The sequence below is a fragment of the Physeter macrocephalus genome, chromosome 20, assembly GCF_002837175.3.
Source record: "Physeter macrocephalus isolate SW-GA chromosome 20, ASM283717v5, whole genome shotgun sequence".
Taxonomy (NCBI): Eukaryota; Metazoa; Chordata; class Mammalia; order Artiodactyla; family Physeteridae; genus Physeter; species Physeter macrocephalus.
The window spans coordinates 86,686,219-86,704,017 of record NC_041233.1 but is presented as its reverse complement, the minus strand read 5'-3'; the positions used below and the strand labels follow the sequence as shown (position 1 = coordinate 86,704,017).

General features: G+C 41.9%; 1 protein-coding gene across 1 annotated transcript in view; it reads left to right on the top strand.

Annotated features, from left to right (window-relative positions):
- The window catches only part of HOOK3 (hook microtubule tethering protein 3), a 111,301-nt gene that overhangs the window by 50,305 nt on the left and 43,197 nt on the right, over positions 1–17,799 (top strand). Inside the window, exons 7-11 of the mRNA XM_024131556.3 lie at positions 1,312–1,374; positions 2,600–2,683; positions 9,203–9,366; positions 13,200–13,340; positions 15,809–16,010. Coding sequence (XP_023987324.1) covers positions 1,312–1,374; positions 2,600–2,683; positions 9,203–9,366; positions 13,200–13,340; positions 15,809–16,010 — 654 coding nt within the window. The remainder of the gene's footprint in view (positions 1–1,311; positions 1,375–2,599; positions 2,684–9,202; positions 9,367–13,199; positions 13,341–15,808; positions 16,011–17,799) is intronic.

The following is a 17,799-nucleotide window of genomic DNA, read 5'->3' as shown; positions in this document are numbered from 1 at the left end:
CTCCTACGCCCCCCCCCCCGCACCCCCCGAATTAGATCTTTCCTCTCTGAGTGTCTGTCACAGCCCTCATCACGTGACACTGTATTTGTCTTTCTTACTTGAGCTGTGTGAAACCCATGGCACAGGTAGCTTCTTGAATAGTTCAGAATTACAGACGTGGTTATTTCTGGATGGTAGAATAATGGGTGTTTTCTCTTTGTATTTTTTCTGAATTTTATCTTCTCTACATTGGGTGTTATTTTTTAAATTGGAAGAAAAATCTTTTGAACATCTTTTTATTAATATTCTTACAATAAAAGCATCAAAAATTGAAGCCAGTATTCTTTTACTCTTTCTGAGATTTTTTTCCCTCCTAATTATGCTAAGGGACCTTCACTCTTCTCATGACATTAATATAGAGCAGTGGTTCTCAAACTTCAGTGTGTGGTGCTGGGCCCTAACCCTAGAGTCTCTGATTCAGTAAATCTGGGCAGGGACCCAAGAATTTGCATTTCTGACAAGTTCCTAGTCAATGCTGGTGTTGTTGGTTTGGTGTTGCTGGTTTGGGGACTTCTCAGTCAGTGTTGAGAACCACTGATGCAGAGAAAGAGGTACAGCTGAGCATAACATTTCAGTTCTTTAGAGAGTGGGATGAAGGCTGAAATTACAAGATCTCTCAATAGTCTGTCCCCACGTTTCTAATTGTCCCTCTCTTTTGTCCTTCAGACAGAGCATAAGAAGGAAACAGGAGAAAATTGGGACATTTGAGTCTGCCCCTGACATTTGTCACAGTCAGAATTTTATCCCTTCTCCCCAAACCCTCACACACTCTCTGGATCTTCTCTGTGTGCAACACAAGGGTGAGAGAGGCTGAGACCTAGATTCGTGTGTATGTGCGTGTCATCACTGAACATTAGCGGTTAATTTGGGCTGATATTCATGTGACCCATGTTTATTCTTCAGAAATAGTTACTTAGTGTTGCTATTTTTTTCTGAAAAGTCAATATTTTAAATATTTAGCCACATTTTAACTTAAAGACTTGTCTTTTTAGTGGTAAGAATAAGTAATACTTGAGTCTCATGACCGGCCCTGCTGTGAAAATGCATACCAGAGTCACACGTGTGATTTTAAGTGAAGGGTAATCCTGCAGCAAAACAAAGCTCCAGGCTGAAGAGCTTCAATGTATAGGAAAATGTTCCTTTTACATTTGTGATTTCATTGTAATTTTTATAATTCTATGGCAGCTGGGTGTTCATGTTTGTTGTTGTAAGTGTATTATATAGAATGTCACTTTTTTCTCGTGGTTGTAATCATTTAAATCTTAATTTCAGCTGATGAGTAAAGAGTCTCCTGTCTCTGCTGGGAATGATGCCTATGTGGACCTTGATCGCCAGGTACCTGATCTTGCATTGTTTTTATCCATGCAGAGATTAAAGGGTGAACTTTAGATATTAATGAAAAGGATGTTTCAGTTGAAATTGCTTATGAAATATATTGGTATAATTCTTTATTTTTTACCTAAAATTCAAGAACTTAAGCCACTTTACTAATGGATATTACACACTTGTAATTAAATTTGTAATTTGTAATTAACATATTATTGCACAACCCACTTTGAAATAAATTAACCTCTTTAACTTACTATAATTCATGTTTTCTAGTCATGGTTTTTCTTTTTCCATTAGTGATATCTTTCTGTATGCCATGTTTAACACAAGAGATGCAGTCCTGGAAAATGGCATGCATTTAATCCTGTGATTTATTTATAATACAAAAGATATCTTACCTTTTATTTCATGTTATTCTTCAATTGAAGAAGCCTCCTCTGCCCTTCATCTTTGTGAAGAAGTGAACTGTTTGGTTTTCACTGACAGCCCATCATCTTACGTTCGTTCTTCCTCACTTTGCTTTGACTCCACCGTGAATGTAACTGTTCTGCCTGCCTAAAGTCTACTCCTCTTTCTTCTGCCAACATCGTCAGCTTATTTTTGGAAATCTCCCCACTTCATACTTTAGCTTACGCAGTTCATCATCTGTTTAATCAGTTACCTTCTCTTTCTGGCTTAGACTTCATGGTCTATTATTGTGATGATTTTGTCAATATAATCGATTCTCTTACCTTAATACCTTCTCCCAGGCAAAATCTCAATCCAAGACCAATCCAGCTGCCTATCTCTTCTGGCCATATATCCTGACTGCTAAGTACTGAGAGAATAAATATTTTTTAAACCATACAACAATTGTGTTGAAATACACTAGCTATTTATTTTAACAATTGAACCCCTGTTCCTCTAGCACATATATACTTTACCGAGGTGAGATTTCTCAGTTATTACAGAATCAACATTACCAAGAACCAAGTAGCCCTAGGAGATGTATAAGAAAACTTGATATAAGGAAAGAACCAATTTCCAAGTACAGAAAAGACAAGACGCCCGACTAAAAGATGTCTGCAGTTGGAAGTGCCTTCTTTTGACTCGTGCAGAAGGGTTCTTGATTTCTCCCTGCCCCACAGAAAGAACAGGGGGAAGCGTTTTAGTTCTGTATTGTACATGTGCGATTATTAGTTGTTTCCACTTCATACTGCAATGTTCACTGTAGCTCTTTGCTTCTACCCAGCTGAAGAAAACTTCAGAGGAACTGAATGAAGCTTTGTCGGCCAAGGAAGAAATTGCTCAAAGGTGCCATGAGTTGGATCTGCAGGTAAGAGATCTGGGTTTGCACCACCTGTTTGCAGCACGGCTCTGCATCCCACCACATGCCCTGGGTCCCACGTGCGGTACAGTTTGGCTGTAACACAGCCCTAGTTCGAGAAGAAAAAGGAAAACAGAGCCTGGAAAAAGAGTGCAGACTGAGCAAAGGTCAGAGTTTTCCTTCCTTCTCACAGCCCCATCAAACTCATAATAAATGAATTTAAAATGGGATAAGCCCACAAGAAAAGAAGAGAAAGAGGAGAGAGATCGGCTCTCAGGAGGGCTGGGGGAGATTTTTAAAAGCCCTGATTTGTAGCGTTTTTCAATTTCCACGGTATAAACACTGTCACAGCGACCAATTCCAGGCTGTTAATGGTTTAACAGTCGGCTCACCAGACTCCCGAATATTTAGCAAGCAGCTTGCTTATAGCCAGCAACAGCACACCACTGCTCATCATCAACCTCAGAAGGCCAAAAGGCAGTTGGATAAAGTGCCAAACGGCCTAAAAGGAGTAAAGAATGCAGTGGCCAAGAACACCTATAAAGAGGGAGGGAGCTGCTGTAGCTGAACTCCAGAGAGCCGCCATGCTTGGTGGAAGGCTGCAGCGAGGTGTAACGGGGTCTTCTGTAGGAGAGCTCAGCCCCATTGCCCGTCACCCACTGCAGATACCCTGATCTGTAGCTGGTTTCCCAGTCAGAGGGTTCTCTTCTAAAGAAGTTAAGCAAACAGAAGTACAGGAGGTTAGACCGAGTATTAGTATTGCAGGGTAAGGCCCTTTTCATTTTGACCTTTCTGGATTCTCTAATTTACAGAAAACGGATTCTTACATGTGAGGAAAATCTGCGTAACCAAAAAGAGAAGGGTCAAGGTAAACAGGAAACTAGCCCTAGAGGAAGTGGAGAAATTGGGGTAGTAGAAGAGATTTTTCTTTTTAATTTTTTAATACCCTCATGAAATTGGTGAAGATATTGCATCTATAAAATAAGGACAAGATGCTATTTTAAAAAGAAAAAACCAGAGGTCAAGAAACACTAAAAATAGAATTGTCAAAATAAAAAAATTCAATAGAATAGTTAAAAATAAAGTTGAAGAAATCTCTCCTAAATTAAAAGACAGAAAATAAGAAATGAAATTGTTTGTCTGGAATTTACCTCAAAATCAGGGAGGAGGGGGGAGTGGATGGAAGTCCAGATGGGTGCATAATTGGCCATGTTTTGATACTTGTTAAAGCTGGGTAGTAGGTACACAGAGTTCGTGATATTTTATACTAGAAGCATTTTACCTTGAAAGGCGTAAGAGTTGGTCATTGCTTTGGATGCAGATAGGAAGAAGTGTGATCAGAGCACACTTTCTGGGTTATGTAGTAAATAATATTTACCTAGTCATAATGTTAAGTGCTGTTAATTGCTTTTCAGATTCTAAAATTCAGCTATACACAAATGCAGTATTTTACAATAATGATAAATAAGAGTTGGTTGTTTTTATGAGCAGGATATAAATATTCTCTTTGATGGTGTAACATTCAAGTCGCACACTGGGATTGGCAGACTGCAGGCGGCCCTCTGTCTTGTGAGTAAAGTGGTAGCGCAGGCGGGCTTGTTCCTTGATGTGCTGTCTCTGGTGCTTTCACGCTGCAGAGACAGGATTGAGGACTCGCCACGAGACCTGTGGCTCTGAAAGGCTCAGCTGTTCACTGCCCTGTTCCTTACAGAAGAGTTTACCAGTCCCCGGTGTGAACAGATCGCAAAGCGAATGGCGGGGCTGCAGAGAGGTTATGAGGAGATTGGTGGCAGCGCCATGACACACTCAGCCCTGCAGAAAGCAGTCGTAACGCAGGCGTGCTGATGTGACCTCTGAGGTAGCGATGTGAACGTCATTGGTCTTCAGCATTTAGCCCTGCCTGTGGAGAAGCAGTGTTACGAAGGTAAAGATGCGGGTGATGGAGGTGGCGCAGGAGAAGCAGGGTGAGGCAGAGCGCTGAGGGCCCAGCGGGGCCCTCGTGTTCTCGTCTCACCACGAGGGAGCAGCAGGCAGTACACGGCCGGCCGCTTCTCGCCATCCAGGCTCAGTTCCAAATCACGTGGTTCACCTGTTATGAAATATTTACCGGGCACTTAGGTGTGCCCAGTACTAACCTCAGTCTCCCTGGGAAGCTCCTCGGTCACCAGCCTACCATCGTCCTCCAGCCTCTCCTCTTAGTCTTGCTTTTTTTTTTTTTTTTTTTAATTTATTTGCTTACTTATTTATGGCTGTGTTGGGTCCTCGTTTCTGTGCGAGGGCTTTTCTCTAGTTGCGGCGAGTGGGGGCCGCTCCTCATCGTGGTGCGCAGGCCTCTCACTACCGCAGCCTCTCTTGTTGCGGAGCGCAAGCTCCAGACGTGCAGGCTCAGTAGTTGTGGCTCACGGGCCCAGCCGCTCCGCGGCATGTGGGATCCTCCCGGACCGGGGCACGAACCCGCGTCCCCTGCATCGGCAGGCGGACCCTCAACTGCTGCGCCACCAGGGAAGCCCCTTAGTCTTGCTTTAACCCTCTGCAGAGCACTTTCACTCTAGGTCTTGCATGTATTTATTAGTTTACTTTCTTGCTTAATATGATTTGTTCTTGTTTATATATTTACTATGATGATTTGTTTAGAATATGTAACACATAAGAATAAGAACTGTCTCTGCTTTTTCCATCGTGGTATCCCTTGCACCTAGAAAATTGCCGTAGTGCCTAGCACGTGGTAGACCCACGATGAGTATCTGAGTGAGCGAATGAGTGGGCACGTGATGGAGTGAAACAAGTCGATGAGTAGTTGTTCAAAATTGCAGAGGCGGCCAGTGAAAGGAGCAGGAGTAGTGCTGTAACTATTTGTGGGAAGGCGGGATGGCGCAAGTGGCTCTAATTTCACATGTCAGAGGAGACAAGTCACTAGATAATGTGTAAGGTTGATAAATCAAGAAATAGTGGGTATAACATGTTACTGAGAGATGTCAAGTCACAGCCAAAAACAATAAAATTAGGAACATTAAAACTAGTTGTCTCGGGGCTTCCCTGGTGGCGCGGTTGTTGCGCGTCCGCCTGCCGATGCAGGGGAACCGGGTTCGCGCCCCGGTCCGGGAGGATCCCACGTGCCGCGGAGCGGCTGGGCCCGTGAGCCATGGCCGCTGGGCCTGCGCGTCCGGAGCCTGTGCTCCGCAACGGGAGAGGCCACAGCAGAGGGAGGCCCGCATACCACAAAAAAACAACAACAACAACAAAAACAAAAACTAGTTGTCTCTTGGAAGTAGAAAAACTCAATGGGAAACTGTAGCTTTCCATCATAAGCCCCTTTGCTTTATTTGCTTTTTTTCTTAAATTGTGTTTATGTATTATTTTTAATAGTCTCCTTGTTGACTAAAAAAAATGCACAACATGAGAGTTGTGAGTTAAGTTTTCTTTGGGGCAAAATGAGGACGGTAGCCCAGGAGACAGCATCTCAGCTCTGAGGAACTGCTCCGAAGAGGTGGGGTGGAGGTCAGTATGTATGTGATTTAGGTGAAGGGGGTGCGTGCAGTCAAGCACACGTTCTGGCAGAAGGTGGCTGCCAGTCACGAGGAGCATTTGTCACCGTTGATGATTTTAGCGCTTTTCTAGATATGAGGAGATGCAAGAAATGGGCTCATAAAATCTTCTCCTGAAAATCTCTAACTATCTGAAGGCCTGTTCTGCCAGTTTTCCCAGAGCACGGGGGTGGGGGGGGTGGGGGGGACAACAGACGGACTCGTTCCTGATCTCTTCCTGAACTCCTTTCAAGGGGCGTTACAGGTCACTGTGGGGCGGGGGGGGGGGGGGGGGGGGGGGGGGGGGGACAACAGACGGACTCGTTCCTGATCTCTTCCTGAACTCCTTTCAAGGGGCGTTACAGGTCAGCGGCTACAGCAGCTCATGATTTAATCCTTGTTGAGGTAGATGGCAAGTACCAGTTTGTAGTTGACACCTTTTTCTGTGTATGTGAAAAGGATTTCTGCCAAATACATTGAATTAAAATACTTTAGCAACATTTGCTAGTCTGATAAGTCTGGTATGAAGGTGTTGCATTATGCACTCAGCCTTCATATAAATTGACCACATACCAGGCTATAAAGCAATTCCCAATAAAATTCAAAGAATCTGTGTCTTAAGATCATGCTTTCTGACCAAAGTGCAATTTAAGATAGAAATTATTAACAAAGAAATGAGCTTTTAAATTTTAAAGCCTTAAATATTTATTTTAAAAAGAATGAAATAGCAGAAATGAATGAAATAGACCAGTGGCACGGAATTGAGCTACTGCTCTAACGCTGAGAAAAGACTCGTGCGTTTATGGAAATCTGACGAGTTAGAGGCTGGCATTTCAGACTCATTCATTTATTCAGCAAACACTGAGCACCCACTCCAGACCATCCATTGTTCTAGCTGCTGTCAATACAGTGAAGATAGGGGAAAACACAGAAATGGATAAAACATCCCTGCCCCCAAGGTGCTTGCATGCGATAAAGAAGACAGACAGTGAACAGGATAAGAATATGGTCTGTCGTGTGCTGCTGATAAGTATTCTAGAGAAAGGGGGACTCGGGGGGGCGGGGGGACGGGCTGGGAGGAACTACTTCTGAGTGGGTCATCAGCAAAGGCTGCCGGGGAGGCAGCGAGTTAGTAAATCCTAGAGGGTGGATAAGCGGCCTCCCAGGCTTCCCGCGAGGATCATCCAGGCTCAGCGCACAGGCCTGAGGCGGGGCAGCTGGTGTCTCCGGGAGCACGAAGATGAGGGCAGCAGGAGTGAAGCCTGGGGAGAGGAATCCGTCTGCAGAGGCCTGACAGGCCTTGGTACAGGCTGAGTAAATAAATGGGAAGCCGTTGGAGGCTTGTGAGCAAAGACGTCCGAGTTTTATTTTAATGGATGGATTATGGTGGCTGCTGGGTGGAGGTGAGGGCCAACTCAAGGAGGCTAATTCAGAGGCCTTCACAATAATCAGGCAAAAAATTAGGTTGGCTTAAATCAGAATTGAGGGGTGGTAAGAAGTGGTTGCAATCTGTTTGGAGGCAGAGCCGCTGATGTTTGCTGAAAGAGTGGCTGTGGGTGTGAGGACGAGATGGGACGGATCCTGCCTGAGCAGGTGGAAGGACAGAGTTAGCATTGCTGAGATGGGGAAGACAGTGGGAGGGCGGGGCGGGGTGGTGGGGAATGAGAGTCCCACCTGGACAGGTTAAATTCAGACGCCTAGTGGACATCCAGGTGGACATGATACCCAGTGCAGGGTTCCAGGCTGGAAATAGAAACATGCGAGCTATCAGTGAATAAATGATGTTGACAGCCCAGAAGCTGAAAGCCATCAGTGTATTTAGAGAGGAGAAGCCATGCGTGTGCCAGAGGCAGGGAGATGAAGAGGACTTGACGAGTAAGGAGGCACACGGACCAGGAGAGGGAGGTGTCCTGGGAGCCACAGAAGCCAAGGTCGACTGATCCTGAGGATGGTGGGGCAGTAGCCCAACTGGAACAAGTTCCAGAGAAAATGGGGGTGGAGAGGGAGAATCAGAAATGGCAGGCAACTTCTGTTTTTACAGTTTTTTGAGATGTAGTTGACATACAACAAACTGCTCATCTTTAAAGTGTACAGTTCTGATGCATGTTGACATGTATAAAAGTGCGAAACCATCACCACAGTCAGGATAGTGAGTTCTCATGACTCTCTGCAGTCCTCTTCCAGTCCCGGCTCTGCTTTCTGTCGCTGTAGATTAGCTTGTATCTTCTAGAATTGCATATGAAAGGAGTCATACACAGTGTACTCTTTTTCTGCCTGGCTTCTTTCATCATTTTGAGATTCATTCATGTTATCGGTATTAATAGTTAATTCTTTTGTATTGTCAAATAGTATTCTGTTGTATGGATGTGCTGCAATTTATTTATCCATTCACCTACTGGTCAACATTTGTTTTTCTGTGTTACAAATGAAGCTGCTATAAACATTCTACGTCTCTGTGTGGACATATGCTTTTAGTTCTCTTTGGTAAATAAATACCTAAGTGTAAAATGTCTGGGTTATGTGGTAGTTGCATGTTTAATTTTTTTAGGAAAATGCGAACCGGTTTTTCACAGCCTGTGGAACATTTCACGTGCTGAACAGGTGTGTGAAGCTCCCATCTGTTTTCATCTTTACCAACACTTGGTACAGCCAGTCTCTCTGATTTTCGGCATTCTACTGGGAGTGAGTGTATGGATATAACATTGTGGTTTCAATTTGCATTTCCTTAAGGACTAATCATGAGTATCTTTTTGTGTGCTTAGTTGCCATTACATACCTTCTTTGGTGAATTACCTTTTCAAATGTAAAATAAAGAATGAATTCTTGCTTACTCTTAAGTACTGCTCTGCCTGTGCAATATTCCAAAATAATGTCAGCGTTTTAAGTGGAGGTTGCTTGTACTTCTTTAAAAACAGGCTTTAATTCGTAATGGTAATTCACAAGTGATTATGCAGATTCCAGTGTAACTGGAGAAAATAACCACTGTCTTCCTATATTCTAACAGGTTGCAGCATTGCAAGAGGAGAAAAGTAGTCTGTTGGCAGAGAATCAGGTATTAATGGAAAGGCTGAATCAGTCTGATTCTATAGAAGATCCTAACAGTCCAGCAGGAAGAAGGCACCTGCAGCTCCAGACTCAGTTAGAACAGCTCCAAGAAGAAACATTCAGGTAAGGGACTACTCACTCAGATCTCATTTTTTAAAATTTGGTAATGTCTTTTTTTTTTAATATAAATTTATTTTATTTTTTTTTGGCTGGGTTGGGTCTTCGTTGCTGCGTGCGGGCTTTCTCTAGTTGGGGCGAGCGGGGGCTACTCTTTGTTGCGGTGCGCGGGGTAATGTCTTGTAAGGTTAAGAATATAGTGAGTGTTAGGACTTTCGGGCAACTGCAGACCAAGGAGGCTGTGCAATTAGCCGCTTCCTAAAAGTCTTCCCACACGACATGAAGTAGCTGCTCATTTAGGAAAATCTATCAACGCTCACCCTCAATATGACTTGCAGACAGAATGCCCCAACTGAACAATAACTGTGAGTGAAAGGAAGGAAGCAAACACCAGCCCACCTCCATCCTGCCAGGCACTCTGAGGCAAGTAAAGGCAGACAGAGAAAAAAAATCAGAGACAGAGGAAGAACTAGTGAAGGGGCCTGAGGGTGAGTTGGAGCGGTCGCTGGAAAGATTAAATTCACTCAAAATCGGAAATTACTTTAAAACAAAAAAGGAAATTAGATCACAAACTGCAGGGACAGGATTTCAAAGTAAGTGTATCTTCTTAAAGGGCCAGATGCCAAAAAAATACACAGGCACGGAATTTAGAGATTGGTGCCCTTACCAGAGCACAGTTTAAAGAAACACAAAATAAAGGCCAGGTGCGTGGGTTATAGAGACAGGCCTCTTTAAACGGCGAGCTGATGTAAAGCAGCAGTCTTCCAGACACATCCTCTGGGAGAGGAAAAGGCCAAAAAGAAGGAAGAGGGCCCACTGGCTATTGGATGGTGAAAGAGAAAAGAAGAAAAGGAAAAATTTGGTGTCCTGCAAGACAAAATAGAGCCCCAAAGTTGAAGGACTTGGCAGTATGATAAAATATCGTGTTGTGATTTACTAGAAAACATATCCTGGCCTGTTTCTTACCCAGCCATAGATTTTCAATGTCAAAACTGGGAGAAATTAAATATCAATTAGGTTTTTTTACTTGTCCAGTGACTCAGTCCTTTGTTTCCCCATGAAATGTGTCTGCATTTATTTTTTTTTTTTTGGCCTTGACAGGAAAAAATAAAAAAATTTTCTTAGTCTTCTCAGAAACCTTAGAAAACCAATCCATCCCCTATGGTCTACATCTGTGGTTCAGAGTGTGATCCGACGACCCTCTCAGAGAGTCTTCAGGGCCCTCTCTTTTCCAACCGCATTTCTGTGCTTGGCTGGATCTCCTTCATATACCTCAGCCAAAAAACCATCACAGCAGACCAGTGTAGAAACAGCTATGGGAACCCAGCTGTCTTCTACTAAACCAGATGATTTGAGTCACAGAATATAAAAAATATTGCCACTCTTCTCACCATTTTTTGGCTTTAGAAAATAGAGTTATTTTTCATAAACGGTATGTTGTCTATATTAACATAATGGGTTTATTACTATTATTTTCAAATGACTGACATCTCATTTATGAGTATTATTTAAATAATTCCTGAATAAAATAGTAGCAAATTCAATCCAGTACTAAAGTAAGCTTTATCCCAGGATTGTTAACCTGTTGAGTATTATTAAATCTATTACAGTAACTATTAAATGTATTATAACTCCTCCAATCCGTAAGTTAAAGGAGAAAGAAAAATATAAAATAAGCTTGGTACTTGAAATTCTCAGTAAAGTTAAGAATGAAATGAGGATGAGTATTAATCTATTATTTGACATTTTTCTAGACATTCTAAAAATCCTGGCTTTGCCACTTACTAACTGTGTAACCTTGGGCATGCCTCCATTTTCTCTACTATAAGATGGTCTAATAGTATTACCTACCTTCTAGAATTTTCGTGAGCATTAAATGAGTTAATATATATAAAGTATTTTGAGAATATTGCCTGGCACATAGATGCTATATAAGATTTCGCTGTTATTACTTTTCTAGAAAATGAAATAAGAAAAAGAAATGAGATTAAAATATTGGGAAGACAAAAAGTATCAATAAACGATGATTATTTGTAGATAATATGTGTGTCCACCCAGAAAATATAAGAGAGTTAACTCAAAAGTTCTTAGAACCAATAAACATTTAACCAGGGAGAGGGTAATAATGTAAGACTGCTGCATAGGTCATAAGTTTTTTTACCAATAACTAGTTAGTATCATCAGGAAAAACTTCCATTTATAAGTATTTAAGTGAAGAATAAAAAAAAAATTTAAGTAGTATGAAGGAGTTAGATGACAAAAACTTCTAAGTTATACATAAAACATAATACTGTGTGGAGAGAGGAAACATATTTTTAGGTGTTTTTAATGGAACATTATAAGAATGCCATTTTTTTCTTAACTTATATAATTTGAACTTGATTCCAATTCAAATTTTATGTTCATCTAGAAGTATTAATGAAGACGAGGTTCCCAAAATGTTTTGAGAACAAAGTATAATGAGGGAATACTGGCCACACCCAAGTACTAATATACAAATGAAAATTGCTTGGTACCAGTGCAGCAAAATAGACACCAGTGACACAAATGAAGATCCAGAAACCAGTCCAAGTATATATAAAAATACATAATGTGATAAAGGTGGCATTTTCTAATCAATAGGGAAAGGTTAAATTATTTGTTACGCAGTTTGGAATGGTTGGTAGATATTTTGGCAGGAAAAGTTGGATTCCTGTGTTACATCATATACCCAAATGAATTCCAGGGAAATTGAAAACGTTAATGTTAAAAATGAAACCGTATAAATACTAACAGAAAACAAAGAATTAGAAGGGAAAAAAAGTTGTAATTGCACATTAGAAGTAGAAACTATACTTATGTGGGGAATCTAAAAAGAAATGATACAAATGAACTCATTTACAAACCAGAAACAGACTCAAAGACTTAGAGAACTTATGGTTACCAGGGGGAAAGGGTGGGGGGAAGGGATAGTTAGGGAGTTTGGGATCAACATGTACACACACTGTCATATTTAAAATGGATAACCAACAAGGACCTACTTTATAGCACAGGGAACTCTGCTCAATGTTATGTGGCAGCCTGGATGGGAGGGCAGTTTGGGGGAGAATGAATACCTGTATATGTATGGCTGAGTCACTTTGCTGGGCACCTGGAACCATCACAACATTGATAACTGGCTATACCCCAACGTAAAATAAAAAGGTTTAAAAAAAATTAAAAGAAGTAGAAACTATAACGTGTAAGATTCATCAGTTGAATTACATAAAGATTAAGAATTTCTGTACATTAAATACGTAAATAAAATTAAAAGTAAATAATCAATGATAAATATTTGTGACGTGAGAAAGAATCTTTTAAATCCAAAGGAAGGATGTATGTTAAACAAAACAAATTAATATAAATTAGGAACAATATTATCCATATTTTGGGGGGAAAAGATCTATGAATAGAAATCAGACTGGAGGTTATACTCCAAAAATGTTAACAGTAGGTATCTGTCTAGAGCAATACATAATTTTTATCTTCTTTGCTTTAATGCATCTTGTGAATTTTCAAAAGGAATATGTGTTAATTTCATCATTGAAAATAAAACTTTAAATAAATTATAGCTGCTATATTTTGGCGTCTAACTTTCTGAGTAGAGGAATGGCGATCCGTTGTTACCTTTCTGCAAGTCTTGGAGCAGTAGAATCTGTTTCCAGAATAGTTAAAACTTGGAAATACAGTGTATGGTCACAAAAGTAGGAGACAAATCCAAGAAGAATTTATTTTCATGTTTTTTACTTAGTTTTCCTGTTCTAAGGAGAATTATTAGACAGTAAGTAGTGCTTTCTTGGTCTGTTTTGTTTCGGTTACAGACTTGAAGCAGCCAAAGATGACTATCGAATACGCTGTGAAGAGTTACAAAAGGAGATGTCTGAACTTCGGCAGCAGAACGATGAACTGACCACTTTGGCAGATGATGCTCAGTCTCTGAAAGACGAAATAGACGTTCTTAGGTAAACAACCTTCCCATCTCTTTAGAATCTCACACCTGTGATCCCCCAGAACAGTTCTGCCACCGATGTTACGAACTCTAGGGCCTTTGAGCACAGGAAGATGGGTTCAGATCCCAGTGCTGCCGTTTAGTCAGCCTCTATGGAACCATTTTCTCGTCTGTCAAATGGAACTAACACACATACCTACCTCAGACTGACATGTGGAATTAAGTGAGGTGATACTTGTAAGCACTTGGAACAGTATCTGGCAAATAAGTGCTGTATATAAATGTTTGTTAAATAGAAATTAACCTCTGGCCAACTTCATACTTGCGTCGCTCTGAACTTTTCTCATTACTACTCCTATTCTTTAATTTTGCATCCTCCAGTCACTTGGTCTTCCTCTTTCTCGGACACCGTCACACCCACACACATGGCTCATTTCCTTGCTGGACTCAACTGTTCTCTCACTGGGCACCTCACTCCCTGCCGCCTCGTTTCTGCACCGTTCTGCTTGTGTAATCTATCCTCTGTCGGATCATTCCAACCAGCTATGTTTTATGTGTTTGCTCTTTGAATGCTGAGAACAAACAGGGAAAATCACATAGTGAGGTAGTTTTGTCCTACTGCAGACTAGTGATCTTACTCTCCACTGGGCCCCTCCCACTGGTCCACGGCTCTACTGCCCATCCGTGCGGGCTCCTAGCACTGGTCCACGGCTCTACTACCCATCCGTGCGGGCTCCTAGCACTGGTCCACCGCTCTACTGCCCATCCGTGCGGGCTCCTCCCACTGGTCCACCGCTCTACTGCCCATCCGTGCGGGCTCCTCCCGCTGGTCCACCGCTCTACTGCCCATCCGTGTGGGCTCCTAGCACTGGTCCACTGCTCTACTGCCCATCCGTGTGGGCTCCTAGCACTGGTCCACCGCTCTACTGCCCATCCGTGTGGGCTCCTAGCACTGGTCCACCGCTCCACTGCCCATCCGTGTGGGCCCCTCCCACTGGTCCACTGCTCTACTGCCCATCCGTGCGGGTTCCTAGCACTGGACCACCGCTCAACTGCCCATCCGTGTGGGCCCCTCCTACTGGTCCACCGCTCTACTGACCATCCGTGTGGGCTCCTAGCACTGGTCCACCGCTCTACTGCCCATCCGTGTGGGCTCCTAGCACTGGTCCACCGCTCTACTGCCCATCCGTGCGGGTTCCTAGCACTGGTCCACCGCTCAACTGCCCATCCGTGTGGGCCCCTCCTACTGGTCCACCGCTCTACTGACCATCCGTGTGGGCTCCTAGCACTGGTCCACCGCTCTACTGCCCATCCGTGTGGGCTCCTAGCACTGGTCCACCGCTCCACTGCCCATCCGTGTGGGCCCCTCCCACTGGTCCACTGCTCTACTGCCCATCCGTGCGGGCTCCTAGCACTGGTCCACCGCTCTACTGCCCATCCGTGTGGGCTCCTAGCACTGGTCCACCGCTCTACTGACCATCCGTGTGGGCTCCTAGCACTGGTCCACCGCTCTACTGCCCATCCGTGTGGGCTCCTAGCACTGGTCCACCGCTCTACTGCCCATCCGTGTGGGCCCCTCCCACTGGTCCACCGCTCTACTGCCCATCTGTGTGGGCTCCTAGCACTGGTCCAATGTTCTACCGCTCATCCGTAGATTGCTCAGTCGCCCGTTTCTCTCATAGCTGCTATGTATTTTCATAACTCTTCTCACCTGACTGCCCCCCACCACACCTCTCCTGTGCTTCAGTCTCAGTAGATGACATTGTCTCCTGCATTGAGGAACGAGGCCATGACCTATGGACCCTCCATGTGCTGTGTCTCCTGCATTTGTGCCCATCTTTTCTCTTTTGCTTCTAGAGTGCAGACCTGTTACTTGTCCTCCTGTCCAATGCTAACTCCTTCAGTGCTCTGTGTCTCAGCCCTTCTTGCTTCTGCAGGGACTGTGCTACATCAGTTATCATTTCCCTTCACATTTGAATCTGCCTCCTTAGCATACATTTATATGTTTCTGTCCCTCTTATCTTAGAAAAAGTGAGAGACCTATTATTCTCTCCTTCCCTCCAGAACAAATTTAGATTACACAAGGTAAAGTTTACATTCTTTCCTTAACCCACTAAAATTCACCACCGCCTGCCCCACGGCTCCACCAAAACAGCTGTTCCTCTGGTCACTAATAACAGCCTAATTGCCAAATTATTTGGACAGTGTACAGTTTATTTAGCTTTTGTGCTACATGTGACTCTGTTGGCTACCCCCTCCTACTTGCATTCCTTAAATTTTATAATGTTGTCTATTATAAATTTTGCTGTAATTTTGGTCATACTTTTGAACCTGCACAAAAAACTAAGCTGGACTCACCTTTGGTCTTATAATTTCATTAGAACGTGTTACTTCCTGGCAATCCACTTGGTTTAGCACTGTCTACAGCAGCTTTACCGTTGCGGATGTGTTTGTGATTTCTGGTTTCCCATCTCATTCTAGACATTCTTCTGATAAAGTGTCTAAACTAGAAGGCCAAGTGGAATCATATAAAAAGAAGCTAGAAGATCTTGGGGATTTGAGGCGGCAGGTTAAACTCTTAGAAGAGAAGAATACTATGTATATGCAGAACACAGTTAGCCTAGAGGAGGAGCTGAGAAAAGCCAACGCGGCTCGAAGTCAACTCGAGACGTATAAGAGACAGGTAAGGAGAGCAGCACAATTTCTTAACGCCGTTTTCAGCTGAGCTCTCCGTTGTAACGCTGGCTTATCAGAGTACACTGACTTGTTTTATTGGTATTCGGTTTTTCACCTATGAAACTTAGTTCTTATCCAGGGCTTATTGATTGGTCTCTATAGCAGATCCTTTTATTATTTATTATTTTTAATTTATTGTGTAATACTTGAGAAGTACACAAAAGTAAAAAAATAATACAATAAGTATCCATGCTTAATAAACAAAACACTCTCCCCCTCCTCATTGCAGTAACCGCTAGCCTATTTTGTGGTTTTTGTTCCTACGCATCTCTTTGTTCTTCCCTGTACATACACACACACATACATATATGTGTGGGTGTATCTTTAAAAACTTATAACACTTTTGACATTTCAAAACTTTATATAATGATATAGTGAAAGTTCTCTTCTGCGATTTGCTTTTGTTCAGTGGTATTTGTGAGATTTGTTTTGTTGATAGTTGTAGTTTTATCCCATTCACTTGTACCAATCTGTAGTATCCTGTTGAGTGACAGTACCACATTTATCCATTTTTCTGGAGAAGGACATATAGGATGTTTTGTCTTTTTCTTTAATATTGCAAGAAAGGCCACTGTGAATAGTACTGAACATGTCCTCTTCGATACATGTGTGGAAGTTTTACAACTATGTGGAATATCTTCCTTAGAGTCTTCATTTAATTAGATATTGCCAAATTGTCCTCCACTGTGATTTTATTACCAGCAGGCAGTTTGTATGAATTCTTGTTGCTCCACATCATCACCAACACATAGTATTATCAGACTTGAAATTTTGCCAGTTGAAGGATGGATTTGAAATTATGTCTCCTTATGATTTTACTTTACCTTACCCTAATTGCAAATATATTTACTGATCACATTTCTTTTGTGAATTGCCTATTTTTATCTTTTATTCATTTTTAAAGTTGGATTATTTCTTTTATTGATTCTGAAAGTTCTTTATTTGTTCCTGGTATTAATCTTTTGCACATGTTGCATTTATTTCCTAGCAGTCTGTGACCTGTCCTTTTACTTTTTTTGAGATTGATAATTTTAACATGATGAACTTTAAATACCTTTTTCTTTATGATTTGTGCTTTTTAAAAAAAATTTATTGGAGTATAATTGATCTACAGTGTTTTGTTAGTTTCAGGTGTATGATTTGTGCTTTATATGTCTCAGTTAAGAAGTCATTTCCTACATAAAGATGTAACACTAATCTCTGTTTTCTTTACAGAGGTTTAAAGTTTGTTTTGTACATTTAGGTCTTTAATCCACAAGAAATTGATTTTCATATAGGGTGTGAGGTAGGGATCCATTTGATATTTTTCGTCTTTGTGGACAACCAGTCAAGCTAGCGGCCTTTATTTAATAATCAGTCTCTTCTGCAGTGCCCTGCAATTCTATCTTATCATATATCTAAAGTTACCATGTTATATGTGGGTTTGTTTATGGCAATCTCTTCTGTTTCATTGGTCTGTTTGTCTACTCTAACAGCAAAACACTCTCTTATCATCTATAGATCTTTAGTAATTTTGATATTTGGGTAGTACAGATACCCGCACCCTGTTCTTTTTCAAAATTGTTTGTCTATTCTTAGACCTTTCCATTCCCTTTAAACCCAAAATCTTTGGAAATTGGAATTACATTGAATCTGTTGATCAGTTTAGGGAGAATTAACATCTTTATGACAGTAAGTGTTCCTATCAATGAATATAGTATCTTTCCATTTATTTAGATCTTCAGTGTCTTTCAATT